The sequence below is a fragment of the Phoxinus phoxinus genome (assembly GCF_949152265.1).
Source record: "Phoxinus phoxinus genome assembly, chromosome: 11".
NCBI lineage: Eukaryota > Metazoa > Chordata > Actinopteri > Cypriniformes > Leuciscidae > Phoxinus > Phoxinus phoxinus.
This window is the reverse complement of record NC_136886.1, coordinates 13726627-13742963: the sequence shown is the minus strand read 5'-3', so window position 1 is coordinate 13742963 and position 16337 is coordinate 13726627. Positions and strand designations below refer to the sequence as shown.

The following is a 16337-nucleotide window of genomic DNA, read 5'->3' as shown; positions in this document are numbered from 1 at the left end:
ACCGCCATGGCCGCCCGAAGGGTCCTCACCGCCATGGCCGCCCGAAGGGTCCTCACCGCCATGGCCGCCCGAAGGGTCCTCACCGCCATGGCCGCCCGAAGGGTCCTCACCGCCATGGCCGCCCGAAGGGTCCTCACCGCCATGGCCGCCCGAAGGGTCCTCACCGCCATGGCCGCCCGAAGGGTCCTCACCGCCATGGCCGCCCGAAGGGTCCTCACCGCCATGGCCGCCCGAAGGGTCCTCACCGCCATGGCCGCCCGAAGGGTCCTCACCGCCATGGCCGCCCGAAGGGTCCTCACCACCATGGACGCCTGAGGGTCCGTCTGCTCCGCCATGGCCACGCCCTCATCCTGCTCCGCCCTGGCCACCTGCACGTCCTGCTCCGCCCTGGAGGCTTCCTGCTCCAGATCGGCCACCTGTTCATCAGCCTCCAGGGCGCCCACCCTCCCACCCCTTTGGATGTTTTACGGCGCGAGGACGCGCCTGGGGGGAGGGGGGGGTTCTGTCACATTGTTAATGTGTTTTCTGTTGTTTCCATGGACTTTTAGGTTGTTTTTCTCATTCAGTGTTTTTCTTCATCTCTGTCGTCATTTTCATTAGTTCATTTTCATCACCTGTCTAGTTTATCAGTTAATCACCCTTCATTGTCATCACCTGTTGTACCCTCGTCATCCTCTGTGTATTTAAGTTCCTGTCTTTCTCCTTTCAGTTGTCGGTCAATGCTTATGTTTGTATATGTTATTGTGTATGGAGAGTGTTACCCTTGCCTGTACCAGTTTTGTTTAAGTTTTATTATAGTAAAAGTTTGAATTGGAACTTTGGGCCTCTGCCTGTCTTCATCCGCACCATACCCGTGACAATATTGCTCCAGTATATAAAATTTCCTTTATGGAAAACAACATTAAATAAATATGAATAATTGTACTCACTGTTTTCCATGCATTGACAATAAATGGAGACTGAGAATGACACTTGAAAGGTAGAGCAAAATAAGTATGGACCCATTTTCTTTTTGATTCATTGTATGTAGACTGTACAAATATATATTTTTTTATAAGTCTCTATATTTCAATATTCCACATTTAATTCAAAGTGGTCTTTGTAATTGTGAATTTTACCAGATTTTTTTTTTTTTTTTCAGTGTAATTGCACAAAAAAGAGATCAGTACAATTCTTCAAGGTTTATCCTATCTGTTCCACAAGAAAGAAAGTCTTACAGGGTTGGAACTATGATGGTGAATACATAACAGAATATAATTTTTTTCGGTCAAATCACTTTATTGCTAACTTGTAATATAATATTGCTTTAAGTTCTAGAGCCTCACTATGATTCAATATGTCTGAAATAGAACATCTTCTCATGCTTGAGTAACAGTGAGAATTCATGGAAGCAAAAACATGAGTTGGGTCTGAGGGATAATAAGGGCACTCACACTTTCCAGTCTGATTGGCAAAAGGGATGAATTCATGCATATCTCCAAGGTCCCCCTTTCACATCTTTTTACCCACTGAGGTGATTTGTGTAAAATGCCTCATTACACTCTAATCAATGGAATATTCAAACATCAGCGACTGGAATCTAACTTCCAAACCACACCAAAATAGATTATGCAAAGCACACCACGTTAACAAACATACACTTCCTCAAATAATGCCCTCTTTAGAACCTGTGTTTCTAAAGAGGGCAGGGAACAACCATTCAGGCATCTCTTGTTGTTTCTGCAGTGTGGAAGTTCTGCACTGTCATATCTTTTGATGAAACCCTGTTTCTCACCTGAATAGCTGGTGGGCCACTGGCCAGTTATCGACTAAACATCTCTCTGTTTTTTGGGTCAGCGGCTTGGCAGAGAACAGCTCTGGCAGGTTAGGCGAGTTCTGCCACTGAAAGAGAGAGAAAAAGCTGATCAGCTGACCTACGCTCTTATGTTCTGATGCTCTCACACAATTTTTCAGTTTTGAATTTTCTCCCTATTTCCCAGAAATAACCCAGAGACCAGTCAAAATGTCATTGACACCAAAAATCTAAATTTTGATGTTGGCCGCTATACAAGTGAGTAAGGTAAAACATTTTTAATTTGCATTTCATCATACTTTCTCAGTTAATTAATCACAGTACATTACGCAATTGATTTGTATTACAAGTTTTCTAAAATGCTATGTTTGAATATGCAAATTTGGCATTATCTAATTAAATATGCACTAATTTGTAGACATTTTCAAAACAGAAATCTGAACATTGGAATAAGCCAGGTTCAAAAATCTTGTTTCATTTTGTTGTCATGAGTTGAATGTTTTTAGATATCACAATTTAGCACTACTAGGCTATATAAGTCAGAAAAACACACATTTTTAGAATTCAAATGTTATTATAAATCTGCTGAATATACACCCATCTGTTAAGACTTTCAGAATATGGATATGAATAAAACTGGAAAGTCTGGTGTATACTGTCAGTGCTATTTCTGGCTTATTTTGAGAAAATAAACTTTAAAGATACAGTAGCCTATATTCAAAATCTACAAATGCAAACAGAGTAAATAAGCACTTAAATGTGTATTTTGTATGTTTTCTTTCCACTAGTAAAAACAAACAAACATGTTATTGAAGCAAAATAGCTTAAAATCTCAAAATGGGCCGGTGCATAAAAAAATGGTTTTGCCTGCATGTAAGGCAAGACACTATAGTGTCTTGCCTTAAAGAGTCAATTAATCTCTTGACAATTCTTTCTTTCTTTCTTGTCCTGTATTTCTTGGTTACACATTGAAATAGAAAGTTGGGGAGAGACAATAGCTATGACTTCATGGTGCCCAGTAAAATCAAACTTGTGGTGTTGTGACTAGTTCTGAACTAAAATTATGCATGTCATATAGAATATAATACAACAGGTTGGGTTAAACTCTCCTTTACGTTACGGTTTATGATTTTTTTCACAACAGAAAATTAGCCACAGAGCTTCTTATTATGGCTAACTTAGTGGTTCATAGCAGAAACTGATGCTATAAAATGCAGTTAAAGTAATCTCTCAGAAACAACCCAAGCAAAGCTGTTTCTAACAGTTGATTCAGTGCATGTGAGAAAAGAGAACAACTGACTGATGGTGATGCCTTCTCAACTGAGAAAAAACATTCAACTTCTTTCTCTCTCCCTCCCTCTTACATTCTCTTTTTTCACACTTAAGAAGGGGGAACAATTTATCATAGCGCTGCAATCCCGACAGCTTCCTGTTTATAATGCCAGCCAGTCCCTGCAGCTACCCCTTAAACAACTTTCTAGAGACTAGAATCTAATACAACAAACATTAACATGAACAAACATGAAACACAAAACACAACAATGGACTTAATAAAATAGTAAGAAATATAACTTGTTAGATAATCTAAAGACATTTTATGGATCTCGCAGGGGTTTCTGGGAGTGCACTTAAATACTCTTTACTTACATTTGTTTTAATTAAATAACAATAAAAATGTTTTCTATTTTACTCTAAAAACATTTACCAATATGGCTATTTACTTTTTCTCACACACACTGTAAGTGTGCTTTAATGTTTATTAAGTGTAGATCACATACATAAATGAAATACAACAAAAGTGCGGCACCTGTTAATTTTTCAGAAACATTCCCATTTTATTTTTTCATATTATATTATATTTTAAAATATGTATGAGCCCAAAACTATTAAGAATCACGTTTCTCTCAGTTTTTAATTTTTTTTTTTTTTTTACAAAACTATCTATACAATTATTTGTACTCTACAATGCCCACGCTACGAATCTCTTCAACTGTAGAAGACTGATGACATGTTTTGTTTAATTGCTCAAAATTAACCCCGCCCGTACGTACAAGTCATCACGCATGGCCCCGCCCTTCCGCGTTGGCGTCATCGATTCAAACTGGTATCCAAAGCAGAGTGGAGCTTGTGGAGAGTCAGAGCGCAGACTGCACGGAGTCAGGAGGTAGAGACTGTACAGCACGGCCTTTTTATATTCCGTATGAGCACAACGTCTTTATTTGTAAAGATGTGGACGGCTATAGGGAAACTGCTGCTTTTACATATGATACTCGTGGGGTTTCTGCTGGTGAATGGTAAGTGTCTGCTCCACGCTGACAGTCCGCTGTTATGAATGTAAATTGATGCTGTAAAACACCGGCGGAGCCGCGTGCATCTACTTCCGATGACGAGACATTATTTGCGCTCTATATCATGTTAATCTCTTTATACAGCTTGTATTTTTAAGAAAAGACAATCTGATCAAGTGAATGTTGTTCTTGTCCTGCTGTGTTCGTTGTGGGCACAATGAGAAGGAAGCATTTGTTGTATAAAATGTAATTATAGTTGTACTGTATAAGTCTGTAGTACACCATTGAAAGTAACCCATTCGCAATAGCGCAACTTTACTCTCATTGAATGTGTCAACAGTATAATTTAGATGTGTTTTTATGCTCGCGTGTCGTTTATCCTTGGTCATTTAGCCTATAGTTTGTGATACATTTACTACAACCTAAGTGCACATCAATTTTTTACTGACAGTATTGTTTGACAGCTGTTAACAGAACTTCGCATACAATTATGTTGGACTATACAGCCAGAGACTTGTAAAACAGTAAACTATTGCTAAGAATGTCTTTACGTGGGCCCTGTCTTAACTTTTCTTTATTTTAAGTTTGAAGTTTAAGTTTGAGTTCTTTGTGATATGTGCAATATATGAATCTATAATTAATGATACATATATTGTACATAGTAGGTCCCCCAACATTTTGTTTTGACATCCTTTGTGGAAGTTGAATGGGTTAAAGTAGAGATGAAACAAAATATTGAAAATTGGGGAGGGCAAAGGGAAAAACTCATATTGGAACAGTCTCTGTGTGGTGATCATTGCCTTTAGTTAATAACTTGATCTCCCCCAAAATTTGCACCGTTTTACACACAACTTCTTTATATGACAGGAACTAAACCGGACTGTGAAAGCGGTCAGTTTCAGTGCAGGAACGGCAGATGTATCCCGACTCCATGGAGATGTGATGATGATGATGACTGCTCGGATAACAGCGACGAGGAGAACTGCAGTGAGTAATTTGAACCCCTTTTTAACAGGTGTTTTATATATAGCCATGAAGGTACCATCTTTGTTCCTCTTCAACTGGGGTCTCAAACAGTTTATGATACCAGAAATGCTGTCTGTCTAGACTACTCACTGGGTTTTGAAACCACAGGCATAATTTTGGCACACTGCTTCTTTGAAAAGACTCCAACTGTCATGAGTTGTGGCTTTAGGTACCTCTATACTGGAATTTTTACTTCCTATTTTTATGCTTTGTAAAGTGACATCACACACTGTATACATAAGTGTAGATTACAGTGTTAGTTTTACTGTGCAGGATGTATCAGTAAAAGACAATGCACTTATTTTTTGTGTGAAGCTGCTTGTAATAACACTTTATTATTGTAATTAATAATAGTGACAGGTAATATGTCTGAAATGGACATTGTGCATGGCATATTATGAACGTATTATTAGACACAGACATCCGGTTATTAGCTATGAATGTAAGTAGGACTTTGCAGGAAGCTTGACACAGGCAAGATTGATTTTTTGCAGGACTTGCTAATGAAAGACAAACATAAAAATCGTAATCAGCAAGTCGAATGACTTAATTGAGCTGTAGGCTACAGCAGAGGAGAGAAAGGCACAACTGCCACTAAATGTAATTATACTGTTGTATTGGTCACAGTATTAATTTAAAGTGCATTAATTATCCTGGTTAGTTGATGAATATGGTAAAGTGGAGTGTTCGGAGGCGCAGTGGAGAGAATGCCCTTTTCTGAAAACTGATGGAATTAAAATTGAAATTGCTGTTACTTTGTACTTTTTCATGCCATAAAGTGACAATCTCACAAATCTGCACTGCTTTCTGGACATTTTGATCAAATACAGCAACACAGTGTTTTAGTCATGTAGGATGTAGGATTATAAAGGTCATAAATATAAAGGCTGTGTGCCGCCTGCTAAGCTTTCTCAGCTGTAAACAAACTAGTATGTAGAGCAGGAATGGTTGGTTGCATTTATCACGTAGGAGAAAGAGACGCCTCCACCTTGTTCCCAAAAAGTGTGAATTTACACACATCGGGTCGCTTTTGATTTTTGCTTATTTAGATGACCCATTTTTATTAATTATTTTATTTATGTTATGAAACCACCTGATCTGACTTATATTATTTTCATTTGTTCCAGTTTGATTTAAGAAAAATCATGAAAGCATTTCGCTCAGATTTTGTGCCATTGCCAACTATCATTCCCCCAGGTTCAGGTTTGTCACATTCACCTTGTGTTTTCTTGGCTTCGGTTATGCTTGTTTAAATGGATTCATGCAAAGGTGCCCCATTTCATGTGGTATCTCCAGCAGGCAGGGTGTCTGTGGGGTTACTCCCCAGGTAGAAGCGCTCTCTTGGGCTGTCACCAGGGTTGAATGGTCCCCTCTCTCTTCTGGATGTTTTTCTGTGGACTTGGACAGACATTGAATTAGAATAATACCTTAAGGATTGTGCTTTGCACTCCCCTCCCAGACACAACCTACTCACAGAATTGGCAGGATTCCTCTTTAGTTGCCCATGGAGACAGTAATAGCAACACTTCACAACACATACTGCTCTCTCTCCCTTTCTTTCTGTGTCTTTTTTTTCAGTACCAAATTCTAATCACAGAGCTTTGTGTCTGAAGATGAAGTGGGCTCTTCGGTAGAGACTGGCTTAGTGGCTAGAGACTATTTATGTGTCTCAGGATGGCCTTCAGTCTTAGATGAACGTCACACGGACATTTATTTATTACGACATGAATCAATGTTGACAAAACGTTCTTGATAGTACATTTTATAGCAATATCTCCAAAAATCACAAACTATAAAAAGTTTTTTTTTTAGCAGGCTAATGTTGATAATGATTTGTTTACTTACTGTTGGTTTTGGGCTATGATGCAAACATTTCCCCTGTACTTGTTTGTGAACAAACAGACAGACAAGTCAGAGAGAAAATAGCTGAAAGTAGTCTTGTGAAGAGATTAAGACAAATCGGAATATGATAACTGATAACCATAATAGCCAAAAATAAGTGACAATAATGATTGTAACTTGCAAATCTGGAGATAAAAGACTCTTTAGAGTTTGCTTGTACACTCAGATTATCAAGTATCTTATGCGCCACCACACTTTATTTATTTGATCAAAAATATGGTAAAAACATTAATATTGTGAAAAATTTATATTTAAAATAACCGTTTTCTATTTCAATTGGCTATATTTTAAAATGTAATTTATTCCTGTGACGGCAAAGCTGAATTTTTGGATGCCATTAATCCAATCTTCAGTGTCACATGTCATGATTCTTCAGAAATCATTCTATTCTGATTTGGTGCTCAAAAAGCATTTATTATTATTATCAGTGTTGAAAATAGTTTAGTATTTTTAAACCATGACCATTTTATTTGGATTCTTTGATGAATAGAAAGTACAAAAGAACAGCATTTATTTGAAATACACAGCTTTTGTAACATTGTAAATGTTTTTACTATCACTTTTGATGGAATTAATACATCTTTGCTGGATAAAAGTATTAATTTATTTAAAGACTTTTGAACGGTGGCGTGTTCTGTTGGCAGATGTTTTGGGCAGCAGAAATCTGTCAAAGGTATCTTGCAGCTTGAAATCCTTACTTGTATGAAAAACTAGAAAAAATAAGATTTTGAGTTGTTTGACTTGGGTATTTTGTTATCACTATTCTTTATTGTATATTTTATTTCATGATGAATTTATTTTCTACGAGGCAAGACATCACGGGGAAAAACCAGACAGAGGTGACAGGCCATTTTTCTTTTTTTCCTTTTTGACTCGTTTTGCACACGTATTGTGTTGAACATTACAACTCATTTTTAATGGCTAATTTTAAGTACCGGTAACCAAGTGCTTCACATACCTTTACCACAAATATAACAAGGGGCCGCTCCAAATCTCTCTTGCACATACACAACACACAAAATAATTTATTTTTCTCTCAATCTCTCAAAAAGAGGTCAAATAGAACATATCGTACAAGGTCACAGGTCGGAGACATAATCAGGTATCCTGTCTCCCATGGAATGGTTATTGAATCTGTTGAGATAATGAGCCTAACCACCTGTATTACATGGCATAGTGTGTTTCAGAGACACAAGAGATGCCTAATAATATCTCATTTTTATATTAAATGGCTGTGCAGGGTAACAACTAACATAGCTTGTCTGTGTTAGTAGTAGGCTTATGTATTACGTGTTGCTATTAGACTGAGCTCTTGTATTACGTGTCTGAATGCACTCCTTTCTTATTCAATCCACACACACACATAGTACGCACAGAGTAAAGCGGAGCTAAATGAGTAAGCAAACACTGGTTCTAGGACAATCTTTTCCTGGTACTGCTCTCCAAGTATTTGCAGCACCTTGTGAGGAGGATCTCATTTGTTTACTTTGAGGGAGGAAGTATTCCTCATGGAAATGTAAATGTGCTTTTTTTGTAAAATGTGCAGGTTTAATAAAACAGCAACAATCCTGTGCTTATTAACAGGAAGAAAGGAGAGTTTTAGCCTGAAATAAAACATTTTTATGATGTGTACAGTCATGCTAAGTGATTCACTATGTGTTCAGACCTGTGCAATTATGAGGAAGATGTCACTGTGCTGCACCCTTCCCAGTTCCCACTCACTTTGATTTTATTTTGTAACACTTACCTTTCATGTTTTACAACCCTTTTCTTGTGAATTGGTCTCTGAGTCGTTGCTGGGAAAGAGACCGCAAACAATATATCGATTTTGTTGTTGTCAATCAGCAGGCTTCTTGCTTCTTGCTTGCATTCCCCCAAAAAAATATCACCCAAAAATTAACATTGTCATGTCATCATTTATTCACTTTCATGCAATATGATTTATTTTACTGATAAACAGACTGTTTGTGTGATGGAAAAATGTATTCTTAACTGATTCTCCCTATGGTCTGTTAACTGTTGAAAACTGGATCAGTTCAATTCTGATCAAAGACTGATTTGGGGATCTGGATCAACTGATTCATTTAAAAAGATCAGACTCCAAAGAATGATTAATTCTCGAATTGGGCATTGCTACTTTTCTAACGAATGCTTGAGGAGAGCTAGTGTGGATGTAATTTTTTGTGTGTGAATAACAATTTAATATTTTGTTTGTTTGTCTCAACAAGCTATTTGATTTGGAGTCTTGGAATATAGCACATGGTGTTTTTTCTTTTTGTCATTTTGGACCTCATTTCTCAGGAAATTCTTCAAAAATAAAACTATTCGTGTTCCACAAACAAAAGAGAAAGTAATTCAGGTTCGGAACGACATAAGGTAGAGTAAAATGTCACGATGCTCCTCCGAATTGTACTGGCAGAGAAATCTTGTTGCTGCTCAAAACCGGTTAGTGCGGTGGGAATTTTTTTTTTATTGCCCATGGGCTTTTTGTTTCATTAATATGATCAGAAAACGCGTACCGGTCCTTTTGTGAGATTAAGCATGTGTATGTGATAGCGGGAGTGAAGTTATTGTGAAACAAAGACCCAGGTGACCATGAACTGTGTATGTGCATAACATAAATCCAATTAGTGCCTCTCCATGTGCTGTGTGGATATGCCAGATCAGTGGGGTTATTTGAGTTCAAGGGCAAGAAGGTCCCCTTTGTGAAAAAACTCTTCAATTTACTAAACAGAGGCTTGTTTTTACCCAAGTAGCACTTATGCCAAAATGATGATGTCTTGTTTGAATGTGCGAACATTCATTAGCATGAAGCATTCAGTCTGTGTTCTCTTGAAACTGTCACACTTTCAACACTCTCGTGCATGCATACACAATTCTGAAGCTTTAGAGAGGATATGGGATCGTTCTGACTTGCATTTCCTCTGTAATGCTGATATATTGTGAATAATCTTCATTAGGGAAGTGTAATAGAGCTACGGAGAGCGAGAGAGGACGAAGCAAAGAGAGACAACGTACGTGTTTTCATCTTCGTATTGTGGTTATTGCCTGGATATTGTGGATAAGCTTTTCGGGTGAATTTCATGAGCTACTTACTGATATGAAATCTTGGGTCTCTGTTTGTTCTCAGTAAGTGGGGGTGGGGAATGTGACAGACACATAAGGAGAGAAAGAAACTGAATAAAGGGAGAGGTGAACAAAGACACTGCCTCCAGCACACTCAGTAGCCGTTGGTGAAGGGCAGCTGAAGTGGTAATAACACATTTTTTTTTTTCATTTATCAATTTTTTTCCCCACATTGTATTCTTGTTGTAGATGGGTTCCAGGTGGTCTCTGCTCATCAAGGTGTGCGGTACAATCAGCCACAGGCCAGTGATTTGTTTGGCAGGCCTGTAAAAAGAAGAGAGGGTGTAGACAGAGGATTAGATAAGAAAGAGGATGCTTCTTCTCACACATGGCGCTAATGTCAGACTTCCTACAGGATTTCCCTCAACAAAAACCCAATATGATTTTTCCATTGACTTGGATTATTGCAGAAAATAAGTTCTGTGACCATGACCAACAAAAGTTAATGATTCTTACGTTTTGTTCATCATGATAATCTTCACATACATTTTTAATTTTGAAGCCTAAATACAATCACCAGAGGTATTAAACAGCTAAACATAGGCTTTAAACGAACTAGACTATGGTCACATGACTTCAACGTCACCACCGTTAAGCTTCTAAAAATCTTTCAGTTTTTATTTAAATAAACAAATAAAAAAGAAAATAATGGATTGCAAGAGCGTGATTTATAAACACAATGAGGCTGTAAAAGTGGTTTAGTGTGTAGATGAGCTTAACTATTCAGGGTTTATGACGTTTAATGTCCCTGACAACCTCTCTTGTCCCATTGCATTTAGCCACTTGTTACTTTTTCAAGACAAGTAGATGCTTTAAGAAAAATCACAAGGGGGTATTACTGATGTTTTTTATGTCATAGAATGCAATGTGAAAATATATTGAGCTTGTGTTAACCACAGACCTTATTTCAGGAATTTAATTAAAAACCCATTATAAGAAACAAATGACGCCCGGACGATGGAACCCGAAATGCTAAAATGCTAACCGTTTCTGGGTTTTGGCCTCAAAAATATACATCATCACATTTATAGATACAGTTATCACATTGTCACAAATTAATCTTGACTAATTTATGGATTAAACTGTCACCCCTCAATCCCAAATAAACATCAACATGCGGTTATATTTACAAATTCATTCATGTCATTAGTAAATATTAAATAAAGAGTTCACAGTACATTTTATTTGTTCCAGTTCCACAGTACCTGTTCTTCTTTCTTTTCAGGTAATGTGACAAGCGTTTCCCTTGATTTGCAGTCTTTATGGTTATCAATCGAATTATGGCAGATAAAAATCCTTTGCAATGTCAAACTTTATCCCAGCCCAATGATATCAATTCCATTTTTACTATTTTATGTGCATATTTCTCTAAAAATCACATTGAAATCTGTTCTTTAACGTACAAATTGCCATTTTTTAAAAATTATTTTCAGAAAGTACCCATAACTTGGCAGTTCTTACCCTTTGTTCAGTGAGTAAATAATCCAAAATTATTCTACGAGGAATCTGACCATTTCAGTTCGTTGACTCGTGTTATTGTCAGAATCGATTCATTAGATGTTGCGCACTGTTTTATCAAGCAGTACCAACACAACAGAAAGCGGAAGTCTTTTTGTTTTGTTACATATAATTCACAAGCTTGTTTATGTATATATGTATTGTTTGGCGTGGTACTGCAAACCCCCAAAATCCCAGTTCCTTTTTGATCAGTCCATGTGCCTGAGAGCATAATGTCTATGACTATCTAATCCCTGCCAAGATTAGTGGAATATTTCAACATGACTCGGCTTTATTTACATTTATGTTATTCATGCTCTCGCTCGCTTGTCACTTTCCCAATTTTGGCCTGGAATAGAATTTGAAGAATAATTCAAAACCTGTTTTTATGAATAAATAATTTGGCTAATACCCATCTGTGCACTGACAGACATTCTCCCAATGTGTATAAGCCAGTATCATTGTTTGTGTGTGGTTTTGGGTCTCACAGCTTCAGATATTATAATTCTTTTGAGTTTGTCTACAACTTGGCCAGACTTTTCTTAGTCTCATTTATTCACACGGGTCCTTACCTTTCTCCTCAATGTTTTCTGTACTGTGTCAGCTATGGAAATTGAGCTGAAAAGTGTCCTAAATCACTGCAGTGCAGCAAGGAGTGGTATCTGCTCTAAGTAGCTATGATCCTCCGTTGAGATGAGGTTGTTAAACGACTTCCACAGTTGTATTTACGACATGTAGAGTTGGTGTATATTTTATGCTGCTCTCCTTGCTGAAGGATAGAAAATGATGTATGAAGATTTGCTATTTTTTTCTGCACCTTTATGCTCTCTGAGAGAGAGCGAATGAGAGCGAGAGAGCTCTTTTGACCTTACTTAATCTTTCAGTGGTGCTCTGGAACATTCATTAGATTATTACACTCGTACATACTGTACACACATGGTCAGATCCTTTTTTTATCAGGTTGCTTAGACTGTTTGAGTAGACAGTCGAGACCGATGATTCAATAATTATTTTCATGTTATGGCCGGTAACTGGCCGATATTACAATTCTATTATATTTTGTAGAAATAAATAATATAACACTAAAAATAAAATGTATATATGCTACAAGTAAATTTAGGCATCGCAACATTACTGTATATAGATTATATATAGAGATTTCCTAAATAAATTAAAGATTTATTTGAAATAGGGAAAATGAAGATTTACAATTCAATATCCAATATTGACAAAAAAAATTTTTTTTATAATAATAACAATATGGTACTGATATATTCTGATATGTTGTGCATCCCTATTTGCGATCTGTCAGTGATTTGAGTGTTGGGAGGATGTTGCGCATTTCACTAGTCGTGTCGTAGTCGCCTACTGAGATTTGTTTGTGTGTGCATGCATGCGTTATATTCTGCCTTATGTGGCACAGCATGGCATCTTCTTTAATGTGTTTCCTGATTGTCATTTAGTCGAAGGGGAACAATTCAACTTTCTCACACGCAGACCACCTGGTTAGAAAATGTGGAAGTTTGTTGTGGATTGTAGACGATAAGAACTGACTGTAGTGAACAAGAAAAGGAATATGTTGAAGTTTTTACTCTTATTTACTCTGTAAAACACTGTAAAAAAATAAAATAAACCCACTCAAATTTCAAATTTAGTTTTTATTGCAGTTTTAAAATTTAACCAACCTACAGTTTGAAGAACACATTTTTTCAACAACTTTAAACTTAATTACATGTATAGAATCTGAAAATGTTTAATTCGAGAAGTAAAATAGTTAAAATAGGTCAAATAAATTTTGTTTTTTGTTGGTAAAACAGATTTTTTTTCTTTATACATTTATTCTATTTATATATTTTATTTCTAAACATCAAACACATCTTTGGATCAGATTTGAACAAGTTCACTTAATCAGACAGTCAAACAAACTGACTCACGAAAAGGGAACCTTAATAATATTTCTTAGGAAAAACTCAGCTTTGAGGAGGAGAAGGGCCTCATGAAACTGTTCAAAGCCTTTCCCCCTTTCTTACTCCTTGTGTATCTTCCTCACTTTGCCCATCCTCCCATTTTCAAATTCAAAGCCCCCAGTAGCTCCTCAATGTCTCTTTATCTCTTTGACTCTCCAGCACTTCTGTGCTCAGTGCTCCCCATGTTTCTCTCTCTCCCTCTCTCCCTCTCTCCTTGCCAGCATGGTGGGACCCATCCCCTCCTCTCCGCCTTTTCTTTATTTTCATTTCCGTGTAAGCGGTCCTCCTGTTTGCAAGCACCCTGACACTTCCCCAATAGCCCTGTCTCCATGCAAGATTAGTGTGAGGCCCCAAGTCTCCAGCACAGGCCACACCAGTAATAATACGATTCAGAGAGTGAGAGAAAGGGAGATAATGTGTATATATATATATATATATTTATAATGTGTGTGTGTGCACGTTTACATATATTTTTTTTTTGCATGCATGCATAACACTGTTTTATATTAAGTTTTCTGCCTTGAAAAATACACCTGCAGAAAGCTTGGTGAAGTTTGCTTTCATAACCCAAATTAAAGACTTGCATAGTTGTTGATCTGTGTAAACTGCAAAGCATGTCCTTTCCTTAAGGTTCTTAAGTTAAGCATGCTGCTACAGTTTGACAGACTTTACACGAGGATTTCAAACAGCATAAGTAGGGCTGAACGATATATTGAACAGTAGATTCTGCTGATTTTATTGGCAATAAAATAAACCCAATCAACACTGTGAATATTTGATTTGCAATGATTTAATGCTCTTTTTATTTGGCCATTAAGTTTCCTAAAAATGAAATTTCCCTGAATCATTTCAAATTAGTTTGTTTCAACAAATCGATTCAAAACTGTTCAACAGTTCATTTGTGTTCCGGTATCCATGTGAATTTTTTTTCATGTATTGAAATTTTAAGTGTAAATGTGTAGATAAATATTTCTGTTTATTGTTATATTGATGTGTAATAAGGATTTCTCCTCTGACATAAGGATAAAAAAAAAAAAATCACAGCAGTATAAATGTTAAATACTGTCTAAAAGACTGAAAAATAAAAATAGTATTACTATTAACAACAAGAAATAAAAGATTAATATAAAATGTTTAACTAAATCACCCAGCTTTCATAGCTATAACATCGTTTAAACCATTGGAAGTAGTTTGAATACATATGTTTGACTATTACATATACATACAAATGACGACAATAGTTATTGTTGAGCTTTTTTTTTTTCAATTTTGACAACACAATATCTTTACAGATTTGAATTTAAGTGTTTGTGTGTGCTGTGTGCATGTGTGGAGTGCACTCTGATCACATGTGCATCACACTAGAGAATAGGGCAAGTTCATTCATGTCTTAAGCCGCGTTTCCACCGAAATTACCCGGAACAATTTGTCCCAGGAACTTTTTTCCCAGGAACTTTTTTTGCCCGACCGGTTGCTTTCTGCGTTTACACCGCGGTCTAAAGTACCGGGAAGATTATAACTGCGCTCGACTGCTCCTCCCAGTCTGCGACGGACAGTAATCAGTTTTGAGCGCCACATTTATAATAAGTATGGAGGAGATTTAAACTGTACTGCAGTTGTTTGTGATGTATTGGTTTACTAACGAGGAAATTAACAAAACGGCAGAAAAGAGACGAGCACTGATACTAAGCGTGTTCATAAAACTCGTAATGTTAGATATAAAATTAGACGATGCGGACATTGACCGTGGTCCGTGAGATGGCTGGGGCGAAAACGCAGAAAATGTCTTGTTCCACAAATATGCTTAATAAAGCCTGAACCTCGTCGTCGGTCCAGCTGTGTTTAAAAAAAAAAATGTATTCCATATTTGTAGACAGACAACTCTTACTGCATGAAGCCACGAACCGCAATAGATTTTTAAAAATGCCGGTTAAATTAGAATGCTGCGTGGAGTCATCCAATCAAAATGCGGCGTGAACACAACCAATCAGCATGTTCAGCACACAAGTCCCACCCCCGAAAGTTCCTGAACTTTGAAAAAGTACTACCCCGCGAGCAGGGACTTTCGGAGGGGGAAATATTTACCCGGAACTTCATTTAGACACTGGTTCCTGCGGTGTAAACACTGAGTATCCTCTAGCTGTCAACAAAGTTCCTAGTTCCTGGGGAAAGTTCCCGCAGTGGAAACGCGGCTTTAGTTGATGGCACAGAACCCTGTGCCCATCTATTAAGCATTATTTAGCATCACTTGATCACCTCAGCTTTGATTATGTGTGTCCCTATTCATTTCTATGGTATTTAAATTAGCAGCTCAGACATTTGACAAAATAACACATGCTAACAACATGAAGGTAAATTATGACAGAATTTTAATTTGAGGTTGAACTAGTGCTTTAAAGTCCAGTCTAATGAGCTTTGAAAGCAGAGCCCAGGTGGTGCTTAGCTGCTTTAATGAGTGCAGAGCAGATCTGTCCACTCCAGCCGGACCTCTCAGCACGACTCAGAACAAACTTCAGAGCTACAGCTAGTCAGTAATGTAGACTGCACCGTTTCAGTAATTAGATTACCCTGTCTGATCTTTGCTGAGGTGAGAGCACACTGATCCGGCTATGTGGTTTACACGTTAGAGCAGGGGTCACCAAACTCTGTCCTGGAGGGCCGCTGTCCTGCAGAGTTTAGCTCCAACCAGGTCCAACACACCTGCCTGAAAGTTTCTAGTATGCCTAGTGAGACCTTGAT

The 16337-nt window shown here is 37.4% G+C and overlaps 1 protein-coding gene across 8 annotated transcripts in view; it reads left to right on the top strand.

Annotated features, from left to right (window-relative positions):
- The first annotated feature begins 3913 nt into the window (after positions 1–3913).
- lrp8 (low density lipoprotein receptor-related protein 8, apolipoprotein e receptor) overlaps positions 3914–16337 on the top strand; it is a 159817-nt gene continuing 147393 nt past the window's right edge. For 5 of the 8 annotated variants that reach the window (XM_079629237.1, XM_079629236.1, XM_079629239.1 and 2 more), the window contains exons 1-2: positions 3915–4086; positions 4948–5067. In XM_079629237.1, coding sequence (XP_079485363.1) covers positions 3993–4086; positions 4948–5067 — 214 coding nt within the window. In that variant the 5' untranslated portion in view covers positions 3915–3992. Of the gene's footprint in view, positions 4087–4947; positions 5068–16337 lie in introns of all 8 variants that reach the window. The other 3 variants (XM_079629238.1, XM_079629240.1, XM_079629234.1) reach the window with 1 other exon arrangement.